At 39.7% G+C, this 24,433-nt stretch overlaps 2 protein-coding genes across 4 annotated transcripts; both read left to right on the forward strand.

Annotated features, from left to right (window-relative positions):
* Window positions 1-5,685: 5,685 nt before the first annotated feature.
* On the forward strand, window positions 5,686-9,466 carry LOC129371176 (uncharacterized). Its single transcript, XM_055047610.1, has 9 exons — window positions 5,686-5,771; window positions 7,296-7,395; window positions 7,489-7,616; window positions 7,710-7,783; window positions 7,863-7,983; window positions 8,071-8,183; window positions 8,320-8,491; window positions 8,716-8,805; window positions 9,244-9,466. Exons 1-8 carry the CDS (start codon window positions 5,756-5,758, stop codon window positions 8,766-8,768), a joined length of 777 nt encoding a protein of 258 aa, XP_054903585.1. The 5' UTR covers window positions 5,686-5,755; the 3' UTR covers window positions 8,769-8,805; window positions 9,244-9,466.
* Window positions 9,467-10,199: 733 nt separating this feature from the next.
* Window positions 10,200-24,059, forward strand: crot (carnitine O-octanoyltransferase). Of its 3 annotated transcripts, XM_055047609.1 has the most exons (19): window positions 10,200-10,723; window positions 11,442-11,640; window positions 12,258-12,375; window positions 12,449-12,511; window positions 16,514-16,638; window positions 16,709-16,890; window positions 16,986-17,110; window positions 17,188-17,296; window positions 17,669-17,762; window positions 17,880-18,005; window positions 18,076-18,177; window positions 18,587-18,670; window positions 18,746-18,853; window positions 18,940-19,070; window positions 19,157-19,280; window positions 19,602-19,680; window positions 21,204-21,297; window positions 22,052-22,171; window positions 22,309-24,059. In XM_055047609.1, exons 2-19 carry the CDS (start codon window positions 11,629-11,631, stop codon window positions 22,427-22,429), a joined length of 1,917 nt encoding a protein of 638 aa, XP_054903584.1. In that variant the 5' UTR covers window positions 10,200-10,723; window positions 11,442-11,628; the 3' UTR covers window positions 22,430-24,059. The 3 variants fall into 3 exon arrangements, with proteins under 3 accessions (XP_054903584.1, XP_054903583.1, XP_054903582.1); XM_055047607.1 differs by lacking the exons at window positions 10,200-10,723; window positions 11,442-11,640; window positions 12,258-12,375; window positions 12,449-12,511 and adding exons at window positions 14,300-14,469; window positions 15,641-15,764; XM_055047608.1 differs by lacking the exons at window positions 16,514-16,638; window positions 16,709-16,890; window positions 16,986-17,110; ... (10 more) ...; window positions 22,052-22,171; window positions 22,309-24,059 and adding an exon at window positions 12,702-13,827 and having other exon boundaries at window positions 10,619-10,723.
* The last annotated feature ends 374 nt before the right edge of the window (window positions 24,060-24,433 follow it).

A 24,433-nucleotide genomic window follows, 5' to 3' on the forward strand; every position in this document is an offset into this window, starting at 1 on the left:
CACCTGCTGGTGCTGCCTATCATTACATCCCCCTTTCAAGATGGTTTGTTAATATGTCAGCTGCTTTCACTAACAGTCACCAGTAACAACATTTCCACTTGATAACATTTTTTTTAAAATATAGACCTAAAAAAAAAAAAAACAGAACTCCAACCGAACTACAAAATAACAGAACTCCTCTTTGAACAGTCCAACCGAACTACAAAGTAACAGAACTCCACCATGCACAGTCCAAGCTGTTATTTCCGTTTTGTCGTTTCTCTTCCTCCTTAACCTTGTACAATCAGTCTCTCTGGTGGCCTTCTTGTCCTTGTTGACCTTCTTAAGACTGGTGTTGAGCTAGTGTTATGTTGTAACACATCATCACCCACGCTCTGGGTGTCAGTAGTCTCTCTGGCCTTATGGCCGGCATCACTCCCTTCTTGACCCTGTTTCTGTGAGTCTTGTTCCTGAGTCTTGAGTAAACTCCTCCGGTTTCTCCTGAGTACTTGTCCATCATCCGTTTTGAACCTCGTATGACCTGGGGTTCACTTCCTTAAGGACTGTGGCCTTTCGCTCCCACAGGCCTCGATCCTCAACTCTCACCTTGTCATTTTCTTCCAGAGCCCTCAACCTCCTGGTTGTTTTGTCATAGTTCTCCTTTTGTTTCCGTTTGAGCTCTTTTTGCTTTCCTGTCAGCCATTTTGTGTTCTTCGTTTGTGGTAAGTTTGGCAGCGTTGTCCGTAGCTTGCGACCCATGAGGAGCTCAGCTGGAGAGAACCCGCAAGCCAGTGGTGCAGTGCGGTAACTCAGCAATGCAAGGTAAGGGTCTGATCCACTGTCACCTGACTTCTTTAACAGTCTTTTAATGATCTGGACTCCCTTTTCAGCTTTCCCATTCCCTTGTGGATGCAGTGGACTGGACGTGATATGTTGAAACCCATATTCCTGCGAGAACTGCCTGAACTCTCTGCAGTTGTACTGTGGTCCATTGTCACTAATGACAGCTAGGGGAATCCCATGTCTGGGGAAGACGCTTTTCATATGAGTAATTACTCCAGCAGCTGACGTGTTAGAAAGCTGGGCTATTTCTGGATAGTTAGAGTGACAATCTATTATCACAAGATAGTCTTTACCATTCAGGTGGCATAAGTCAGTTCCCACCTTTTGCCAGGGTTCTGTGGGTACATCTGTGACCAGCATGGGCTCTTTGGTCTATTTATAGTGATGTTTAAGGCACGTGGCACATGTGGATATCATATTATCAATGTCATTATTGATCCCCGGCCAGTACACTGCCTCTCTGGCTTGTCTCCTACATTTCTCAACCCCCAGATGTCCCTCATGAATGCGGCACAGCATGTCTTGTCTCATTGACTGTGGGATCACAGTGTGTCTGAGCACCAGGCCCTTTACCACACTCAGGTCAGCTCTGACTGGGTAATATTGTGGACAGCTTCCTTTCTTCCAGCCATTTTGGAGGTTGTCCATCACTTTTCTCAGAGTGGTGTCTTTTTCCGTTTCCTGTATTATCTTTTTCAACATTACATCAGACACTGGCAGACCTGACATCACTGTGTCCACATGTACACTGACATCAGCAGCACTGGACGACACTTTGGCATCAGTGTCGGGCAAAGAGGCTCTGGACAGTGTATCAGTTACAACTATGTACTTTCCAGGTGTATAAACAAGCTCAAAATCATATCTTTGCAACTTCATCATCAGCCGTTGGATTCAAGGAGACATCTCATTCAGATTTTTCCGTACAATTGAAATCAGCGGTTTGTGATCTGTCTCCATAGTAAAGGTAGGTAGTCCATTTTCTTCCAGAGCCCTCAACGTAGCAGTGAAACTTTTCACACCCATAAACCAGCCCCAGAGTCTCTTTCTCTATCTGAGCATAGCGTTGCTCAGTGTCTGTCATTGTTCTGGAGGCATAGGCCACAGGTTGCCAGGTGTCACCCACTGCTTGCAGTAATACAGCACCTAATCCCTCCTTTGAGGCATCTGTTGAGATTTTTGTCTTTCTTGCAGGATCGAAGAAGGTAAGAACTGGCTCGTTAGATATCGTTTGCTTTAGCGTTTTCCACTTTTTGTTATGCTTCTCTGTCCACTCGAACACGGTTTCTTTTTTTAGCAGTTCTCTCATGCTTGTTGTTTTGGATGACAGGTTTGGAATGAATTTGCCCAAGAAATGTATCATCCCTAGAGCTCTCAATACACCTTTCTTATCTGTGGGGTGTGGCATCTCCTGGATGGCTTGGACTTTTGAGTACAGAGGCTCCACACCCTCTCCTGATATCTTGTCGCCCAAGAAGACAACCTCCCTGACCCCAAACTGGCACTTCTCTTTATTAAGCTTCAGCCCACTCTCTTGGACCCTCTGTAAAAGCTTAGTAAGTCTTTCATCATGTTCTTGTCTTGTTTTTCCCCATACAACTATGTCATCAATGTAGACTCTGGTGCCTACCAGACCCTCTGTTATTCGCTCAATTGCCTTTTGAAAAATCTCTGGTGCTGATTTAATGCCAAAAGGCAGCCTGAGAAAACAATACCTTCCAAATGGGGTGTTAAAGGTGCATAGTTTGCTGCTTTCAGCATCTAACTTTATTTGCCAAAAACCCTGCGAGGCATCTAGTTTGCTAAATACTGAGCACCTGCCATCTCGCTGGTGATCTCCTCTCTCATCGGAATCTGATAATGTTCTCTCTTAATATTTTCATTGAGATCTTTGGGGTCTAAGCAAATTCGTAACTTCCCATTTGGCTTTTTGACACATGTAATTGAATTTACCCAGTCTGTGGGTTGTTCAACTCGCTCAATGACCCCCAGTAAGGTCATCCTGTCCAGCTCTTTTTTCAGGCTGGCACGCAGTGCTACTGGCACTCTCCTTGGGGCATGTACAACGGGCTTAGCGTCACTCTTAAGTTGTATTCTGTATGTGAATGGCAGGGTGTCCTGTCCTTTAAAGATGCCTGGGAAGCTATCTACAATGTTATACACCCCGGCACTTTGTTCAGTCACTTCTACAGTGTCTTTGTTTAGCTGATATATTCTCCTGACCAAACCCAGATCCTCACAGGCTTTGTCTCCCAGGAGTGACTGACCCTTAGGAACGACCACAAACATTATATTGTGCACATTACCCTTTACATTCACTTTAAGTCTGCACACACCCTCTGTTTCTATGCTTTGCTGGTTATATGCCTTGAGTGCAACTGTATTTCTTGTTATCTTAGGTTTCTGTTTAAGTTCTCTAAGATCATTGACATTTATAATATTTGCCTTTGCCCCAGTATCAAGCTGAAATGAAATCAGTGTCCCATTTACCACAAGAGGTGCCACCCATTTATCTCTTTTATCAACATTCGTTGTTGATGGAGCCCTTCCATCTTCCTTGTTCACCATACTGACAAAAAGTGACCCACTATCATCACTTTGATCACCACTATCATTTTCATCCTGAACAGTGTGTACTTTTTTATCTTTAGACATACACATTCTGGCAAAATGATGTAAACCTCTGCATTTTGAACATGCTTTCCCATAAGCTGGACATTGCCTCGGTTATGATCACTTCCACATCTGTTGCAGCTGAACATGCCATCATTCTTGTTCCTCTTCTTGAACTTAGCTGTGCGCTTCTCTCTGATGGAGACCGCGTCCACTGCCTCACACAGCTGACTGGCAGCTGTCGTGCCGTGTGCTCTTTCGGCAAATGTCTTTGCATGTTCTCCTGCCATCTCACTGGCTTGACAAATTTTTATTGCCGTTTCCAGTGTGAGATCACTTTCTCTCAGAAGTTTTTCTCTCGTCTTTATATCCTTAGTCCCAAACACTATCTGGTCCCGGATCAGCGAGTCCCTCAGTACACCAATTCGGGATCGAAACACGTACCGTTCAAATGTTTCGTTTTTTTTCGACAGGCAGTGACCATCAAACTTCTGCAGGACCACATCCAACTTGTTTTCCTCCTCGGTCTCAAACGTGAAGGTGTTGTAAACTTCCAGTGCTTCCGGACCGGCAATTGTGAGCAACATGGCAATCTTCCTTTCATCCGGTTTGGTGTCCAGTCCCACTGCAGACACGTAGAGCTGGAACCGTTGCTTGAATGCTCTCCAGTTAGCATCAACGTTCCCTGTTAGCTTTAACGGCTCCGGCGGCTTCATTGCATCCATAGTCACGAAAAGTTCCTAACCGATGTCTACAAAACAAACGTCTGAAAAGGACCCCACTCCTGGTACCATGTAATGTACATTTATTTTCACTCTGTGATAAAAGGAAAGGTAACCACCAAATTCATATCCCATGTTTACAAAATATTGCAAGAGGAAGTAATAACCGATACAAAAGAGACGTTAAAGGCAAATGGGAAATGAATGTCATAATCAATGATGAGGACTGGGAGAAAATGTTTTGGGAGGATCTTAGAATATCAAATAGCCCAATGTTAAGATAATTTGAATGGAAAATCCAAGTGAGATTTTTCAGGACTCCTCTTTTCACATCTAGATTTAACCGCACCTCTGAGAAATGTTAGAGGGCTTGTGAACTAATTGAAGCTCTCACCCATATGTTTTGGTACTGTCCAAAACTATCAACATATTGGACAGGAATACAAAGGGAAATTAATAAATGCCTGGGCATTACAATTCCTCTAGAGCCATCTTTAATAATACTAGATATTTTCCAGAATAAAATCCAAGATCACTGAGCTTTATATCTTAAAGATTTTACTTATCTTGACAAAGAGAATGATTACGGTCTCATGGCTGAAACCTCAGCCCCCAACGATTTCCCAGTGGAAGAATAGCGTGAGGGAGGTTTACCATTTGGAACAAATTATGAAAAAACTTCAGATGAAAAGTGATTTCTTTGAAAAATGGTCTCCAAACATTCTTTCGGACTACAGCTGATGGAAATTACGACGGATAAATAGTTTTCTCCTTCCGTATTTCTTTCATCTTTATTTTTTTTAAGACTTTGGACAAACAAAACCTCTTCTGTAACATAACATGCAATTTGTACATGTAATCTATGACATATATAATAAGATGTATGTGATGTTACCTGCAATGAAAAATCTGAAATAAAAGTTAAAAAAAATAAATATTTTCAAAGGTCAATCAGTCCCTCCCACCTTCTGCAAATCAGAAAAGAATGGCATCAATCAACTACATTTGTGTTGGTTTGTGCCGCAAACATTTTTGTGCTGCTTTGGCTTTGACAATATAAAAGAAAGTTTAAAGGTCGGAGGTCAACCAGCTCCCCAACTGCCTCTTTTTTATAAAAAATAACTAAAGATGGTCAAGTTGATTGACACCGATTTTGTATGATTTGCAGAAGGTGGATGGGGCAACTTGACATTTTGTCTCCTCTGGAAACATTTCTTAATATTGTTCAAATGATAGCAGCACATACAAAAATAATTGCTACTCAAATCAGCTACAAAAACTTAGGACTAACCATTTTTGTCTGATTTGAAGACAAATTTAAAGAAACCATCTAAGTTTGATAAGTACGAGTTGAATAAATTTTTGCTGTAGCATTATCTAAAATTGGTTTTAAAATATTCTCACAAAGCCCAGGAGTTAATTATATGCGGAACGGTTCTGCTTAATATTCTAATGTCACATAGGCTGATGTGTCATCAGGCGCTTTTGGAACTTTTGTCAATAAGAGAGGAGTTCTTCTCTGAATTCTCACAGTTGTATCGATTCATTTACAAGAGAAAGTCAGACTTTCAGAGACGTGAACGTTCAACTAAACGACGATGGAAAACGATCAAAGTAAGTATTTTTGTTTTTTAATTTAGTGACACAAAGAAAACAGAGCTCATTTCTGTGTAAGATTTTTAATTTTGATGGCAATGTTAGAGATAGTTTATTCCTGATAGGCTGAGAGTAATCTGTTTTTTTTAGCAAAACATCAAATTATTTTAGTTTCTTTTGAGTTTCCGTTGTTCATTTGTTCTTGGGTCATAGTCACAAGATTTATTTTCCCCAATTGCACAATCTGCAGTGCTCCAAAATATTTTTCTGCCAATGTAAGTCGTATAACTTGAGTGTCCCAACTCGAAGAAACCAAACACAAAAATGCACCTCAGCAATTGAGGAGGTGAATCAACATTAAAATACAAACCCATTTTCTGTTTAAGGTTGTGAGTAAACTGCTTTTGAGCTCAAATCATTTTAGTTACTTTTGAGGCACCAATTTATTTATTTATTTTTGCATATTTGACAATTTCATTCAGTAAACAGGAAAACAGTATCAAAATAATAATAAGTTTTACACATTTTAAAGCCAGTTTATGGTTTTCTCACTTTAAATATTAAATTTACTGTGACAGAAGATTAATAATCTGATCAGCTATTGATCCGGCCTAAAATCTGACTTTGTGACTGACTTTGTAAAGACAGTTTCAAAGTTGGCCTTCTGTCCTGGGGCGATCCTAACATGTTTGGTGTCCTGGGTGAAGCCCCCCGTGCCCCAGACTGTACGCAATATTAACAATTTCCTAAATTGTTAATAGCAAGATAAAATACTTAACTTTTTTTCCCTTTGCAATTAGACTGAAATACATAAAATAGCTTCAAAATCACAAACTTCTGCAAGTGTGGGGGAAACCAATCTGTTCCACTTTAACCTCGTTGCCATGGCTTCAAGACAACAAACAGGGCCAATCTGACCTACGTCAACGGGTGTTACGTCGATTCGCGTTTCCCCAACAGATACGGTTCCCCCAGCGCTCATAACAAGCACGCGCTTATCCACCGCTTTCATCTAGAGAACTACGTAGGGAACGTGAACTACGTGGCGAACGTGAACTACGTAGAGAACGTGAACTACGTAGGGAACGTGAACTACGTAGCGAACGTGAACTACGTAGCGAACGTGAACTACGTGGCGAACGTGAACTACGTAGAGAACATGAACTGCGTAGCGAACGTGAACTACGTGGCGAAGGTTAGCATGTAGTTTTCTCTCTCTCTAAATATATATCTATATATATACATATATATAGATATCTATATATATGTGTATATATAATATATATTATATATAGATAGATAGATAGATAGATAGATAGATAGATAGATAGATAGATAGATAGATAGATAGATAGATAGATAGATAGATAGATAGATAGATAGATAGATAGATAGATAGATAGATAGATAGATAGATAGATAGATAGATAGATAGATAGATAGATAGATAGATAGATAGATAGATAGATAGATAGATAGATGATGCTTTGTGCCAGTCAGCGACCTCTCTTCCATTGCTTTGTCTTTTCTCTTTTTGTGCAGCTGTACCAAAACGAAGCCTTCGTTTATCAATAAATGGTTACTATGACTTTAATGGGGAACCAACAATATCATACCGAGAGACAAGAGTTCGGTTTATGATGTAAGCTGTTTTTCTTTTTAGCTTCTATGTTTAACAGTCATCTACTGATTAATGCACATATTTAAACAATTGTATTTTTCCATCTTGTGCCAGTGGGAGGCGAAAGAAACGCCCATTGAACAGACTGATAGGAGAGAGTGAGGAGGAAGATGATATGAAAGAGGAGATGGCCACCCTGATGCAACGTCCTGGGATTATAGTTGTCATCTTGCTCTTTTTTGGTAAATACACAACAATCAATTTGAAAGTGTTGTAGAAAGTCTGCATTTTTTATGTTATGTCATTGACTATCATCTTCTGCTCATGTTCCTCAGGATGTACCTGCCTACTTTCTGCTCTGCACTTGAGATATTCAGAGTCACTAGTTCCACTTTCTTTACTGGATATGGTAGTTTTTATCTTCCTAACTTTAATTCTGAATTTAATTCTGTGAATTTGTTAATGCTGTGACCAAATTTCTGTCTCAGGATAAGTGTCAGGAAAAGCTCCCAGAGAGTTACCACCAAGATCTGCTGGAGATGAAGAAGAAGTTTGAATACCTTCTACCGCAAGCAGATCTCTGGCCCAACTTTGCTCTGGAGTCACAAGGTGAACAACTAGAAATAAGATCACAAACCAGATTGCAAATTTTCAGTATTTAGCTTTCTTAACTCAATATTTCTGTTTTTTGTGCAGGTGCAAGAGTTGTGTACACAAACACCACTGAAACATATCAGAGCTTCAGGTCATGCAAATTGTTTGGGATACCTTTAAATCAACAACCTTTGGGCCCAAACATTGTCATTCAGGTCTGAATAACACTCAGAACATTAATTGAATATAAGGCAGAGTCGTATTTCTTTTTGATAAATATTAAGTTTTACAATTTTCTTTTCTCTTAGGCTTGGTACCCCACCTAAACTTTGTTTTGTACTCTGTCTTCAGGGAAGGACTCATCTGAATCCTGGAGAATCCTGGGCATTCGCAGGTTTCCCAGGAAGTTTGTCTGTTGAACTGTCCCACAAGGCCATTGTGACTCGTGTCTGTGGGTCACATTCCGAAGATGATATCCCCATCTTTCACAGTTTCCAGCGCTCCAAGGGAATTTTCTGTTTATGTAAGTCAAGCAACACCACACGTATCACACATATGTCCACATATAAAGGAGATTTAAACTGTGTTAGCAATACGATATCACCTGATCTTATGCAAACTTTCTGTCTGCACAAAGAAATTTTCTGCTTATCTCAGGATGTGATACGTTTTAGATAAACAAATTAACTTTCACATATATAGAAAGAACAAGATAATGAACTAGATTTCTATCTGATTTTGTCTCAGGGAAAGAAGAATATAAAAGAAAAGGAGACTTTCTTGGGAAGCTTTCAATATAAAGAAGATGGCGACAGGATTCAGACATTCAAACTTCCTGTAAATATGTCAAACTAATGTTTTATTAACCGAATACAACAGTTCTTACAGAAGCTCAGAGTGATTTACCCTGTTATAAATATTGGTCATTTTTCCTAACATACAACCATAAGGTTCTTCACACCAACTTTATTATGTCTTGACAACAAAATACATCAATCTGTTTTCACAAAACAGTCGTCTTAATTGCCTCACAATAAGAAACAAATCAAAATAAACCCAAGGTTTACGAGATAACATTTGGTTTTCTGATTAGGAAGATATTAGTATAATTCCAAGGTATCTTGAAAAATCTATGCAAAATATATTTACAGCAAGGCAAGTTGAACTGGGCTTCCATGCACTTGAAGCAGATCTCCTTTGTTTACATTGCTTGTGTAATTGTAGCTATGGATTATTAATCTAACCCTGCTAATTTGTATTTCTCTTGGCTCACAGGATGATAACACTGACTCCTTCACCTATGTTAGCATACAGGTGAACAGCAACTGGGGTCATCCAGAGTACACCTGCCTCTATAACTTTAGAGTGCATGGTGAACTTGCCCCATGAAGAGGATACCATCATATATCTTCCAATATATGTATTGTTTATGTTTAATTAATTAATTTTGTAAACATTTTTATTTAAAGAGTGAACACAGTCCTCACAGCAACCAGTGTCTGGGCCTCAAAGCCTGGACCTCCCCAGTTCCCGGTGTCAGTGTCTGGGCCTCAAAGCCTAGACCTCTCTAGTGGCTGGTGTCGGAGCCTGGACCTCCCCAGTTCCCGGTGTCAGTGTCTGGGCCTTGCCAGTTCCCGGTCAGTGTCTGGGCCTCTCCAGTTCCCGGTGTCAGTGTCTGGGCCTCGCTAGTTCCCGGTGTCAGTGTCTGGGCCTCGCCAGTTCCCGGTGTCAGTGTCTGGGCCTCAAAGCCTGGACCTCGCCGGTTGCTGGTGTCGGAGCCTGGGCCTCGCCAGTTCCTGGTGTCGGAGCCTGGGCCTTGCCAGTTCCTCGCCAGTTCCTGGTGTCGGAGCCTGGGCCTCGCCAGTTCCTCGCCGGTTGCTGGTGTCGGAGCCTGGGCCTCGCCAGTTCCTGGTGTCGGAGCCTGGGCCTTGCTAGTTCCTGGTGTCGGAGCCTGGGCCTTGCCAGTGTCTGGTGGCTTGTGTGGAAACTGTTTTTCTTGTTTCAGAATTTCTGTTCCAGTTTAGTCTCACCGTGTTACTTTTTGCCTGTGTTTTTTTTATTTTTGCCCTCTTGAAGCCAGCCAGCCTCGGCAGATGGCTGCTCATCCTGAGTCTGGTTCTGCTGGAGGATTCTTCCTTTTAAAGGGAGTTTTCCTCTCCACTGTTGCCTTGTGCTTGCTCAGGATGGGGGATCCCTTGGATTAAACATCCATCGCGATCTGCTGGTGACCCCTCCGCAGAATCGCCACCTTAACGTGGTGGAGGGGTTTGAGTATCCCTGTGACCCAGATGGTGATTTTGTCTTGAGGTTCAGCCTTCAGTGAGGCTTCCCAGGGCAGGTTGCCATTGGGGAGGGATGAGACTAAGAGCGATTCAACATTTTCAGTGAAGGACTACCAAAGGGATCAGGCAGTTAGGAAATGAACAGGATAGAATATTTCATCCTGTAATTTCTTTGAGAAATTTGCTGAAGTGGTTTGCTCCTCAGGGCCACCATAGTTGATAAATTAGTTCATAGTAAACAAATTGTATGACTAAATTCATTAGAATGGTTAAAAAAAAAGTTGAAATTCAATCAGAGTGTGGCACATGTATTATGTTTGCAGAAACACGACTGAGTGAGCAATCTCAGAAACAAACTATCTTTGATACATTGCTCTTCTGTTACCATGGCAACAAGAATTCGGGCAGTTGGGGGAAAGTGAAAACGCCGAGCGCGCTTTACTCTTTTTTTCCTTTAGAAAACGTTCATCTTTGTAAGTATTTATGTGTTTTAAAGACACTTGAACATGTGTTGTTGGGTTTTTTTTTATTTTGGCATGTAAAATAAGGAGCACTGCACTTCTTTGGGTGTAAATTGAGATGAGTGTATTAACTTGTAATATAGTCTTTCTTTAGGTTAAATGTTCGTTGCAAAAAAGTTTTGAGTTGTACGAAGGTGAACTAGTAATGTATAATTTTTTTGTGTGCTATATTTCAGTTACAAGTGCGAGTGCAGAATCAAGATATACAATTTTCGTTCTGTCCAGTCACAAAAACATTAAACTTTTTTTTTTTAGTTTATGTTGTATTTCGGTTACCATTTTTTTTTATCAATTTAATTTTAAGGAAATGTTTTAAAAGATGCTTAATTTCAAATTCTCTCTATCTGCTCACAGGAACATCAGATAGGGAGATAGCCCTTTCTGAGGGCGCCCTCTCCTGGCACATGCGCATTTAAATTGACGACGTTAAACATTTATTATTGTGGGAAGTTCACGCGAATCTGATTAGATATGTAGTTTGCCTTGTGGCTGGTTAAAGGTCCAACACTCAAATTCAAAAGTAAAAGTAGGGTTGTTATATTTCCTGTTTTTACACAGTTATTAAAGTTTCCATTAAATTGCATTAAACCCAGATTAACTTCAATTGCATTTGATCCACTCGCTTTTGCCGTCATGTTTCGTTGTGCGTGTTTGTTGTTGTGTGTTGCAGTGTCGTCCAGCCAATCAACTCTGAGCTCCCCAGCCCCTTCACCCTCCTTCTCCTCTTCCTCAACTGGCCGCTGCTTCTTCTCTGGCTCATAAATATCACATCGGTCAGCTGGGTTGCAATTACAGCAGCTGCTCACGAATTGAACGAATAAAAACCTCCAGCTGCGATCCGTCTTGCACCAGCCAACATGTCTGTCGAGGTAATAACCCGCTCTTTCTCTAGCTGCATTTAATTTATGTGTCGGGTGCGTTTAGTTGCTATTCTGGCATGTGGCTGCTGCTTATTTCCATTCTGATACCGATAGCTTTATATCGCTAGCTCAGTGTAAGGAAAATAATGTCTGATCTGCTCATGTGCTGGTTCCGAGGTCCTGCAGCTGGTGCTGCAGCTGGGTTTACTGCCCTCAAAACTGCTTGAGCTAAAAGGACACCTTACTACAAACATGCAAGTCCTGTGTTTTTCATGGTTTCAGGAACATGAGTTGGGCTTATATTTCTCCTTCAAAGGGGCACAATAATTATCCACCCTGCCATGTCCCAGATCTTTTGTAAAGCAGATTATTCAAGCAAGCACAAAAGCATCAGAGGCCTGAATAGAAAGCCCTTTGTTTAACTCCTACTTGTGCAACAATCAGTTTCCCTCACTTTGCCTTGTGGCTTGACTACAAATTCATGTTGGCTGTTGCTCATTAGCATGCACATTTCTGCATCCTGTGCTCCTTCTCGGTACACTCAGATTGCTCTGATTTGACTATTAATGAAATATTAGCAGTCTTTTCCTGTTTTTCCCATGCTCTGACTCTCTGTGGATCTGCAGGAAGAGTTCAAGAAAGTGGCCGACCAGGTGAAGAATATGAAAACAAAGCCTACAGATGACGAGATACTGATGCTGTACAGTCTGTACAAACAGGCCACGGTTGGAGACGTTAATATAGGTATGAGGCTTAGTTTATGTGAGCTAACTAAACATTTTCTTCAACGCTTTTCCTTTGTTTGTGCTTTCTTTAGACAAACCAGGTCTAACTGACTTAAAAGGAAAAGCAAAGTGGGAAGCTTGGGAAACCAGGAAAGGTAACATGCATTTGTGTTGGTCTATCCATTAAATCCCATTTAAAAATGCATTGAGTTGTGTAGTTGTAATACAATAAAATGTGAAAAGGTTCAAGAATACTCACGCAAGCATACTCTGATTGCTTAAACGGAAATAAATTGCTGCACGTTTTGTTTTCAGTGTAACTAATTTGTCTCTCCTCTGTTTCAGGAATGTCCAAAGCGGACGCCATGGCTGCCTATATCAAGCACGCTAAGGAACTTTTCAGCAAATATGGGGCGTAAACTTTGCAAGAATCTAATAAAGCTTGACTCAGGCAAAAAAAAAAGACTACTAAATAATTTACTGAGACAAAGATAATGTTTGCCTTCTGTTCTCAGAGGCAATAATTATCCCTTAATTTTTTTTTCTTTCACATTATTTTACTGCAAACTAATACACTCGATGAACTACTAAAGGTCTTCAAAGGTCACATTTTTGCCGATTGTGATGCACTTTGATACACTGCATTGATTTGTAACAAAGCTGTTTAAAACAAAGTAGAAAAAAATGCTATTAAATGCTAACATAAATGGAAATTAAATGCCTCTTTGGTTTTTTTTTCACTACAGTAACTATTTGAGTGTTAATGAAATTGATATTTTTTGCAAGATGAGCACAAGAAGCAGCGAGTCGGCTACACCGTCTGATCTTGTTATAGGTGATGTAGTTAAAGTTTCTCAGGTCTCACTGTTAAATCAGAATACAGAGGAAGTATAGAAAAAAATCTATTGAACAAAAAAACTGTTAAAATGGCAAAATAATTACAAAATTTACATCAGCATCTAATAACTTGGAATATTTTAATGCATATATTTTGAGTATATACAAATATTCCACATACATGAAAGTATAAATTATTTCCCCTTTCGGTGACAGAACATAAAAGCTTCTTGAAATGTACTGCCAAGCCAACAGTTTTTATATTTTCTGCATGAATAAAATCACCTGCAATGATGATTGCAGGTGGTTTGACACAACTTCAGTGGAGAGCCAAACTTTGTCAGTGTGGTTGAAAAAACAAGGTCGCTGACATGAGCAACTGCCTTTATACTATACCAGACCCCTCAATTTGGTCTTGAATTTGTTTATTTGTGTTAAACTAGTACTTATTCTGAGATTTAAGAACAACTGAGCCAAAAGGGACTGTATATGGAAATGCATAATTTTATCATGATCTAATTTTTTTTTTATCCATGTTTTGACTCCAATTTGGCTTTTGTTTTAGACCATTAATTGTAATATATTAGGTTATACTTGCTGCTCATTTCATCAATAAAAAAAGGTCAAACCCAAAGTGTAAAGTCTGTCAACAAGCGCATGCGCACCAGTGATAGCCAGAGCTGTCACTGGTCGTGGGACTTCCGGCTCATTTTTTGGGATTCAATCATTTGGCTCATCTTACCGAGAGTTCTGGGTTTATTCTCGTCCCATGCAGCTCTTAACTCAGTATTACTTCTGGTTTCATAATTACCTCAATTTTTGATCTGACCACTATGATTGTATATTTATATAGAATAATATTATTTGTAAGAATTACATATTTTTAATGTGAACGTTTGGATACAATATTTTTCTAAGTCATACATACTCCTAAGCAATGTGACTAATATGTCGTTTAATTTACAAACAGTATCTTCTTTATTCACTTTGAGTTAATTTCTGTATGGATGCTTTGAAAATGCGGCTGATTGGCCTCAGCAGTTTCGTCACATCGTTCCTTTCAGTGAGCTGGCTTACAGAATCGGCTCAGTTGCGCTCGGCACACCGTCAGTTGGCTCAGAGAGTGAGTGGGGTAAAGGTGAACGCTGTCTGGCGAGCAGCAGCTGCAGACAACAACACAGTGAGCTTCTTTCACTTCAGCCGTCGACAGGAACCAAATGTCGGGTATCGATGCTGTAAAATAAAGTCAACGCATCCCGGAGAAGCTAAGCTAGCAGTAAGTTTCCTGTTCAGACTTTTCGTCGCCAACTGCCCCAGCTGCGAAATGATGCACCATTAGCCTTCACTGCAGGACTGACCTCCTGGTCCTGGCTCCCTGTTAGCTACGTTGCTCCAAAAACAACCAGATAGCAAGTTTTCAGTGGATTTCTTCTGAACATCGAGGCTACATTTTCAACTTATTTGATTAGCTAGTTTGCTTATACCTGCATTTACTGACCAAAGGCAAGTCGATACTTGCAATTTTAAGAAGTGGTGCAGTGGATAAAAGTGCACCGATTAGGCTTTCCAGTATCGTTTTTTGACCTGGCGACACTCACTCCGATCAGAATCATTTGATCCAGGGGTGTCCAGTCCTCGAGGGCCGGTGTTATAGCGAGAAATGCATGCCTGCCGAGAATTGCGTCCCCTGTCGCTCTAAACTCTCGCATATTGATGGGAAAACGGGCTGAAATCCGACCGAAGAGGAAACTTTTAAAGATATTCGTAACATTATCACGTTTATTAATCATGTAAGCACTAAAATTGTGGGTTTTATTTCGCAAATTAATTGAAATAAACACTGATTTTTTTCACGTTTATTGAGCCATATTTGTCGAACGTTCTTCAGTGTCTGATGAACAAGTTCTCCGCAGCTGCTTTGAAAGTCCAAGCTTTTTCTTTTAACACCATAATAGCTTAAAGCTTTACAAAACCGAGGCCCAATTACGTAGAACATTTTATATCACGCTTAGCAGTCTAGTGTATTAATGTAGGGGAGGTGCATTTTAATTTCTGAGCCTGCTAATATTTGCATCCCCTGTCTATTGTCCTGTTCATATGAAACTTATAGTGGTAACTCAGGGAACAAGTGTCATTATGTAGAAAAAATGTAATTTCCAAGTTAGCAGGGGATACAATTTTTGGCAATATGGATTTCTAGCTTGCCAAAAATTGCATCCCCTCTATTTTCATCAAATATTTTTGAAAAGATATTAAACTAATACCAGTAGTTCATAGAACTACTCTGGTCATGTAGAGAAAGTTATTTCACTCTTAACTCTTTATTTCTCCAAGTTAGCAGGGGATGCAACTTTTGGCAATAAGGATTTCTAGCATGCCAAAATTTACACCAGTGGGGAACAAACAAGTTTATCTTTCTTAGAGTGTAATGTTGATTGGTGTTGCAGAGAGAAGAAATGTCCAGTCGATTGGCAGATACTCTGCCTGAGCGGACCTTTCAGTACCAGAACAGTCTGCCTCCCCTCCCTGTACCTCCACTAGAGGGAAGCCTTTCTAAGTACTTGGATGCAGGTAGGATGGCTGTGCTCTCCAGATTACTTTTTACATACCTAACATGTAATCAGGAAAGAGAATAATGAATATACGGTAGTTTTATACGTCTGATAGATTTGACTGAAATGTGTTTACAACTGCAGGCAACATTAGTTGCTTGATTGTGCTGTAAATTTATACTATGTGTCTGGAAGACACACACTTCCCCTTTATGAGTTGTAAAGAAAGAGCAGATCCCTGCTTTATTAAGTGCACTAACGTGAACTAAAGTAAACAAAGTGATTTTATTAGGACTGTAGAAATACACCCAGTAGACACAGCAGGTGAAAGGCATTATATGCAAAGTCATAGTGCACCCAACAAAAACATTATGCAACATGAAAATCCAGTGAGTGACTGATATGCCAGCCAGAGAGGGTGTGTGTGCTAAAATTGAATTAAGTGCATCAAAAATAACTACTGATTTATAGAACAGTATAGTGATATTTAATGGTCTCCTCTACCTCTGTGACAAAGGTGAGAATAGCTTATCAGCAAGTTAATGTGTGGACTTACTGTCCTGCATGTACAGTCTGTTTAAAAAGAGGCAAAGTTATCAGGTCCTTCTTGTTTCCTCCACTGTCCAAATACAAACTCAGATGAACAAATAACCTTGTGTAATTAGTTATTAAACAAATACTAATCCTAAATTCAGATGCTCAGTTAAAAAAGTTTTTTTTTCTTACTGTGTTTTTACAGTTTTTTTTTTTTTTTCATTTCTCTCTCAGTTCATCCGTTTGCATCAGAAGCAGAGTTTAAAGCTACAGTGGAGATTGTGAGGAAATTCAGAGAAGGTGTTGGAAAAGAGCTGCACCAGAAACTGCTGCAGAGAGCCACAGAAAGGAGGAACTGGGTCTGTAGCCTCATAATAGAAGTTCTTTTTTACAAAAAAGCGAGGTAACAATGTGTGTACTCTTCCTCAGTTGGAGGAGTGGTGGTTAGACACAGCCTATCTGGAGGTCCGAATCCCCTCTCAGCTGAATGTAAACTTTGGTGGTCCCGGCCCGTACTTGGAGCATTTCTGGCCTCCTGCTGAAGGAAGTTCTCTTCAGAGGACCAGTATTATAACATGGCACACGCTGCAGTACTGGGATCTGCTCCGCACGTAAGGCATGCTGACACACACACTCGTTTTTTTTTTTGGCTTAGTGTTGAGAACGTTTTCTGCTCAGATATTTGTCTTCACTCCCTTTCCTTCAGGGAGAGACTCGCTCCCCAGAAAGCTGGGAAAACCCTGTTGGACATGGATCAGTTCAGGATGCTCTACTGCACCTGCAAGATTCCTGGAGTGAAGAAGGACACCATTCGTAACTACTTCAAGACAGGTGCCGCTCTGCAACTTTCAGACACACTGGTAACCTTTGAACCTTGGCTTCACCGCTCGTTTTATTATGTTTCTCAGTAAGCGAGGGGCCGTGTCCTTCCCACCTGGTGGTGATGTGCCGCGGTCGGATTTTTACTTTTGATGCACTGTTTGATGGACAGATCCTCAGTCCTCCAGAGCTCCTCAGGTGGGAAGCAAACACAGGCACAGATCCTCCATGAAACCCAACAATATTTACTAACTTCTTCTGTTTTTTGAACCATTTATTTAGTTATTTAATGTCACTACAATTTGAAAATTGTTACCCTGGCACGATTTTCTGCATCTCATTGATTTTAAAATACTTCATTTTTTGAATAATTTCATTGAAGAAAACTGTTTCAGTTTAGGATAGAAAAAAAATCAACCTTTTTCTAAACTTATTCCCTTGTTTTAACCTCGGATTATTCTTTATTCTGCACTTTTCAGCAATGCAAAATGCAAAGCCCCAATGTGAAATGGACAGATTGAAAATGGGCGAATCTAAGTTGATTGTGAATATGTTCCTGGTTATGTGTAGGCAGCTGATCTTTGTGAAGGAGCGCTGCGAAGGAGAGCCAGAGGGAGACGGAGTGGCCGCTCTCACATCCGATGAGCGAACTCGCTGGGCAAAGGTTCGCCTCCTGGTTGTTGAAGAGACAATCACATAAACAATATTATGGGCCATCACTCTAAAATCTCATATTACCAAAGTATCACTGAGGATCAGTACTTCCTGTGTTTATTTTCAGGCAAGAGAGCATCTAATCAGCATCGATCCGCACAATAAGACGATTCTGGAGACCATTCAGAGCAGCCTGTTTGTCATCTCTCTGGACGAATCCAAACCCTACTCCACTCCAGAAAACTACACAAATGTCTGAGCTGCTCAAATCTCAGTTATTTCCCAACAGAGAAAGAGATCTGACTTTTCTGTCTTCTGTGCAGCTGACGGCTGCGGCCCTTACAGGCAACCCGACCATCCGGTGGGGGGATAAATCCTACAACTCAATCGCTTTTGCAGACGGCAGTTTTGGATCCACCTGTGATGTAGGTTTTCACATTTGATTCTTTTTTTTTACAAGTTTAAATGCTGCAATTTAGTTTCTGTCTAATCTGGGCCTGGCTAAGAATGGAAAATAAGAGTATGAAAAAATTTGTTTCTAGACTTTTGCTGCCTGTACCTTTCTCTAAACGTTTTATCCTCTGAAAGCAGAACAGATAAATGGATGGATGATGGGACAGAGGGGTTGATGGATGAATAAATGCATGCATGGTGAAAGAATGGCTGAACAAACAGTTGAATGGATTTTATCTGATTTCTGATCTCTATAACATGACGGTGAACTGTTGTACGTTTTAAAGATATCTGGAACGGCTTTAAAGGGGCAGCATTCTGTGTTTTCCAGGTGTGACTTGTAGATTTATGTCAAATCTTTCCTGTGAACTTGTCTCGCAGCACGCACCTTATGACGCGATGGTTCTGGTGTCAATGTGTTGGTATCTTGACCAGCAAGTCAGAGCTGCAGAGGGACAGTGGAAGGTAAACACTAAAGCTTTGCCTGTCCTGGACATATGAACTCGTTCTCTAACTTCTGCTGGTTTGTTTGCTGGTTAGGGCTCAGACACGGTCAGGCAGATGCCCCTCCCTGAGGAGCTGCTGTTTACGCTGGATGAAAAAGCCTACAGTGACGTTCATCATGCCAAACAGCAGTATCTGGAGTCTGTGAGCCTTTGGAAAACCTGATGGGGGGAGGGGAAGCACTTATTTTATTAAAGAGGAGGCTCATTATTAACTCTGTGTTGTTTCAGACCCACGACCTTCAGATCGTGTGCTACGCCTTCACAGCTTTTGGAAAATCAGCCATCAGACAGAAGAAGCTGCATCCAGACACTTTTATCCAGATGGCAATGCAGCTAGCTTACCAAAGATTACACAAGAAGTACGCAAGCGACACTTTGACGATGATTCATCGTATTTCAAACTAAAACCTACTGGACTCTGAATGTGTGCTTGGGTTTTCACCAGACCAGGAAGCTGCTATGAGACGGCAACGACGCGCAAGTTTTACCACGGCAGGACGGAGACCATGCGGCCCTGCACACGGGAGGCTGTGACCTGGTGCAAGGCCATGATGGACCCTGCATGTGATGTAATTCGACATTTTGCTTTTGTAAAACCAGTGTTTGAATGATTTAACTCTGGGAGGCTCAAACATTTCTGGGCTCAAATCATTTTCAGTCCAAAGAAAAATAAAACTCTTAACTGTATTAAAGAACTGACTACATATTTATATTTTATATTTATAAAAATAATCCTGGAAAAAAATAATCGGTCTTAAAAGATGACAAATGATTGGCGTCAGTCTTGATCGCTGCATCTCCAGTTATGATTTTTTCTTCTCTTGGTTTTTATTGTATGCTTTGATGCATTTTTATTTATTCATAAATAAAACTGACCTGTATTCTCCCAGGTGAACGGTCAGAGGACCGCCATGCTCTCAGCTTTTAATAAACACAACAAACTGATGTCTGAGGCTCAAGATGGAAATGGTGAGTTTAGGAACTATTCTTTTTTACATTGCCTGATATTTCTAAATAAATGTAACACTGCTTTTGGCACTGTGGCGCTCAAAAGTCTTAGTCTCAAAATATCTTAGATTTTAAATATTTTAATGATAAATATTGTACATTAGCTTGAATCTGTCAATATGATCGCAGAGCCTCTATCATTATTCCTCCATTGTGATAAAAGATGAATCCAAGGAAAATACAATTACCTATGGAGTTCCTCAAGGGTCCATCCTGGGGCCACTTCTTTTTAATATTTACACGCTCCCATGAATTCAGATTATAAGAAATAATAATATAGAATACCACAACTACGCCGACGATACACAACTGTACATTAGTCTTTCACCAGGAGATTACAATCAGGTTCAAGTACTCACTAAATGTATTGAGCAGATTAATGTCTGGATGAGCCATAACTTTCTCCAACTAAATCAAGACAAACCTGAAATATTAGTATTAGGACCAAAAGAGCACAGATTGAAAACTATCACCTACCTTCACTCAATTGGTTTAAAATGCTCTGATAAAGCCAAAAATTTAGGGGTGATTATGGATCCTGATCTGAATTTCAACTACCACATCAAATCTATTATAAAAACATCATAGTATCACCTCAAAAATATTGCTAAAATCAGACGACTCATGTCCGTACAGGATTCTGAGAGACTAGTTCATGCCTTTGTTTTTAGCAGACTTGATTATTGCAATGCCATTTTAACTGGATTACCTAAAAAAACATTAAGACAGCTCCAGCTCCTCCAGAATGCTGCCGCAAGCAGCATTCTTACAAACACAAAAAGAGATCAGCACATCAGTCCAGTTCTCAGATCTCTGCACTGGCTGCCTGTTGCTCAAAGACTTGACTTTAAAATTTCCTTAATAGTTTATAAAGCACTTCATAATAGAAATCCAAACTACATTTCCGCTCTTCTGCAACCCTACGTACCACTCAGAACATTAAGATCATCAGACTCAAACCTATTGACTATTCCGAGAGACAGAAGTAAACACGGAGAAGCAGCCTTTAGTTTTTATGCTCCAACACTATGGAATAAACTTCCTGCTCATTGTAAGTCTGCGCCTACCATGAGTTTATTTAAAACAAGCTTAAAAACCTTCTTATTTGAAGTTGTCTATTCTTAAATTTTTAAACCCACTCACTTACTATAATTACAATTTTAATGCTTACTTTATCTATATTTTCTTTATTTTATTTTATTTATTTTTTCTTCTAACAGTATGTATTCCTTATTTTTCTTGTACAAGCACTTTGAGTTGTCTTTGGCTGAAAGGTGCTATATAAATAAAGTTGCCTGCCTTGCCTTGCCTATTATAATTTATCAGAGTTAGTCTTGGAAGATTTTGTGATTTCATTTCAGTCCTGGTGCTTCCTGCAATACTTTAATTTGTCCCCTGTGGTTCCACACTCTCTGAAACGTCTGTGAGACCTGTTGATGTGTGTTTGTGTCAATATTTCTCACTGTTTGTGTTACTGCCTGCAGGGTTTGACAGACATCTCCTTGGGCTTTATCTCATTGCTAAAGAAGAAGGACGTCCGACCCCGGAGCTGTTCTCTGACCCGCTTTACTCCAGGAGGTACTGCCAATCACTCTTACACATCTTCCTCTCGTTTATAATCAAGAAATGTGTCCAAAAATCAAGCTTTGCTACCTAATAAATAGGTAAAATTTAATTTTAGGGTTTTAGGATGCATTAAAATTGTCCATATCACGGTGCTGTGATGGTGCAGGGGTTGAACACAACCCACATAAGGAGGCCTTAGTCGTTGATGTGGTGGTTGCAGGTTCAATTCCTGGCCTGGTGACCTCTGTCACATGTCTTCCTCCTCTCTCTTAACTATTTTCCTGTCTTAGCACTTTAAAAAAACGACCATTAGAGCCAAAAAAGAAGTAAAAATTTTTACATATCTAATTTAGTAAGGATAAGAAGAATATTGATCATGGGTATATGCTAAATATTTCTGTTTTTTGCTTGCTGCATCACATAAGACACAATATCTTTTTTTCATGCATTAAATGCTGGCCTTTTGTCTGTTTTGTAATTTTACGCTCAACTTTATTTTTTTTCTGACTCTTGTTCTGTGAGAATTCACACATAAAAATTATATTGAAATCAAAATCAGGTTTGCCCTTGACTCTCAACACTCCATGTAGAGAATATCTTTCATCATCACTTATTCAATTCAGTCCAAGTTGTCAAAATGAGTTTCATTTGTTTGACCTGGTTCTAACCTGAATCATGTCAGCGGCTCGCCGCAGGGTTAAAACTGGCATTTCATCGAAGGATCCATTTCAAACTGGGTTCTCGGTTGTTGCGTTTGTGTCTGCAGTGGCGGCGGCGGAAACTTTGTGCTGTCGTCCAGTCTGGTGGGCTACACAACAATAATGGGGGCGGTGGCTCCGATGGTTCACCATGGTTACGGGTTCTTTTACCGCATCAGAGACGACAGGTGAAGATGAAGACGTTTGTTAATTAATTGTCCAAAAGTATTGTAGTGTGCTGTTGAAGTTCAACACTTTGTAAAACTGCCTCTTCTGTTGTAGCAGCTTCTAATAAAAAAAAACAAACAACTTTCCCATCGTTTAGGATTGTGATCTCCATCACAGCTTGGAAGTCCTGCCATGAGACGGATGCAGCCTCACTCTTTAACGCCTTCTCCAGCTCCATGCATGAGATGCTCCACTTGGCCACCACCTCTCAGCTTTAAGTACTTCTCCAAAAGCAGGAGGATTTAATCATTTCTTTTTGTTATTCTTCTGTGCACATGCAGTTCAGACTGAGTTTCAACCGACAGCTAGATCAGCGCAAATCAATGCAAAGGAGCAGTCTGCTCCTCTAATTGTAGTATTTGAAAATTTCTTGTAGATATTGATTTATGTTATAATTTCATATTGTGTGTACATATATCTCTTTAAATTTTCTAGATTTGATGTAAAATTTGTTGATTTGTATTTAATTGTTGCAACAAAAAACATTTTTAGCCTTAAAAAGCTGCTTAAATGCGGCTTCTTCCGACGGACCCCGAATCAGCCTCCATGTTGAAATCGAATTTTCTGAAATACGAAACAAAGAGTTCTGAATGTGAAGGGAATAGTCTTAACAGAACAGATTTATTTTGTCTAAATATCCCCTTTAATGAAGCCCAGCAGCTCATTAAACGAACAATCAGTACTGATACTCATATAAAAAAATCTAATGGTTTGAGGCTGAGGGCAGCTAATGCATTCTGGCATTAATGTAAAATGTTTCTCTACTTATTTGTAGTGATCACTGTACACTGAAATATTTTTAAAAATATTCATGCCTTAAATTGGATTGATTGTTCCACACCTTTGCCTTCTTTTAATATTCTCAGATCTGTGATTATGCAAGCTGACTCTACCTCTTCATGATGCTCAAATGGGTTCCTCACCTTTGATCTGTCATGGATTCATTAAATTAATTTTAATTGTGCACTTTTAGAACTGTGGCTATTGTAAGGCTCCACAAAAGCTGTGGCTTCCAGTGTTTGTGTGTTGCTTCATTTAAGGAAATACATAACAAATGTGGTTTTACAACCTTTGAACTTTCCCTCATTTTTATCATGTTAAAACCACAAACTTTTATGTATTTTAGTGGGATTCCCTGTGACAAAGTTATGCATAAATGCAAAGTTAATAATGATATTCCGTTCCCACGTTTGTGTTTTTGTCAGTAGTTTGTAGGACCACACTTAAGAAGTGAAATTTGGATGAAGAGCGTCTGTGATCGTTCATAAAATTTTGTATTTAAATCATAAAGAAAAACAAATAAATTATGAAAAATGTAGCCCTGTTTGATACAAGATACGTCTCAGTTTAAGAAATTGGCTGCTTATCAATTAATCGTCAGTTGATCGATAAAATGTCAACTTCAGATTAACTCTTTAATTATTTTCCCTGGTTCTGTTATTTTTAGCCCAAATCCTTATGAGCCTTTGTAGGCTGCAAATCCCTGGTCTAGTCCATCACATCCCAGTGAAACACGTTTTAATTGGTGATTGTAATGTGTCAAAATGTGGAAAAATCTAAGCATAAGGCACTGTGAAGCTATGTTAAGATGTTTGCTGCCTTGTTTATTGATCTAAAATCTCACCAACTGCTTTGAACTCCAAACAAAAGGCTGAATGTTTCTAATTGCTGCTGATTAATGTCCCAGACAGACTTGATTTTAACAGCATTCTTTACGCTTTTGTAAATTTCACAGCTAATGTTTCGATTCTGAACACATTTATTGGAGGAGGGAAAGCTAATTATGTATGCAAACATTGTAATTTGTTGTGAAAAGTCTTTTGAGAAATAAAGAAGAGAATGATTCAATTTTTTTGTCCCCAAGGTAAACACACACAATGCTTGTATGCATAATTTTATTATCACTCATTTTTGGCTCATTTTACCAAATTATTGAAATATTAATAACCCAGATACATTTACTTCAGAATATCGACTCTGCATCAGTGGTCCCGGCATGTCTGATGCATTTAAATTACACTTCATTATGCATAAACGTTTCTACATTGCATCAAGGCAGTCCACCTGAAAATGAACAAGCACATTTAGGCCTTACATAAAAATATAAATCCAGTGCAATGTTTATTTTTATTGGCCATTACTCCCATCAACCCATTCATAAATTTTTTTGTTCCTTGAACAATTTTTATTTATACATTTAAAACACCCAATCTGTAATCCAC

Source organism: Poeciliopsis prolifica, unplaced genomic scaffold (assembly GCF_027474105.1).
Source record: "Poeciliopsis prolifica strain line A6 unplaced genomic scaffold, Auburn_PproV2 SCAFFOLD026, whole genome shotgun sequence".
NCBI lineage: Eukaryota > Metazoa > Chordata > Actinopteri > Cyprinodontiformes > Poeciliidae > Poeciliopsis > Poeciliopsis prolifica.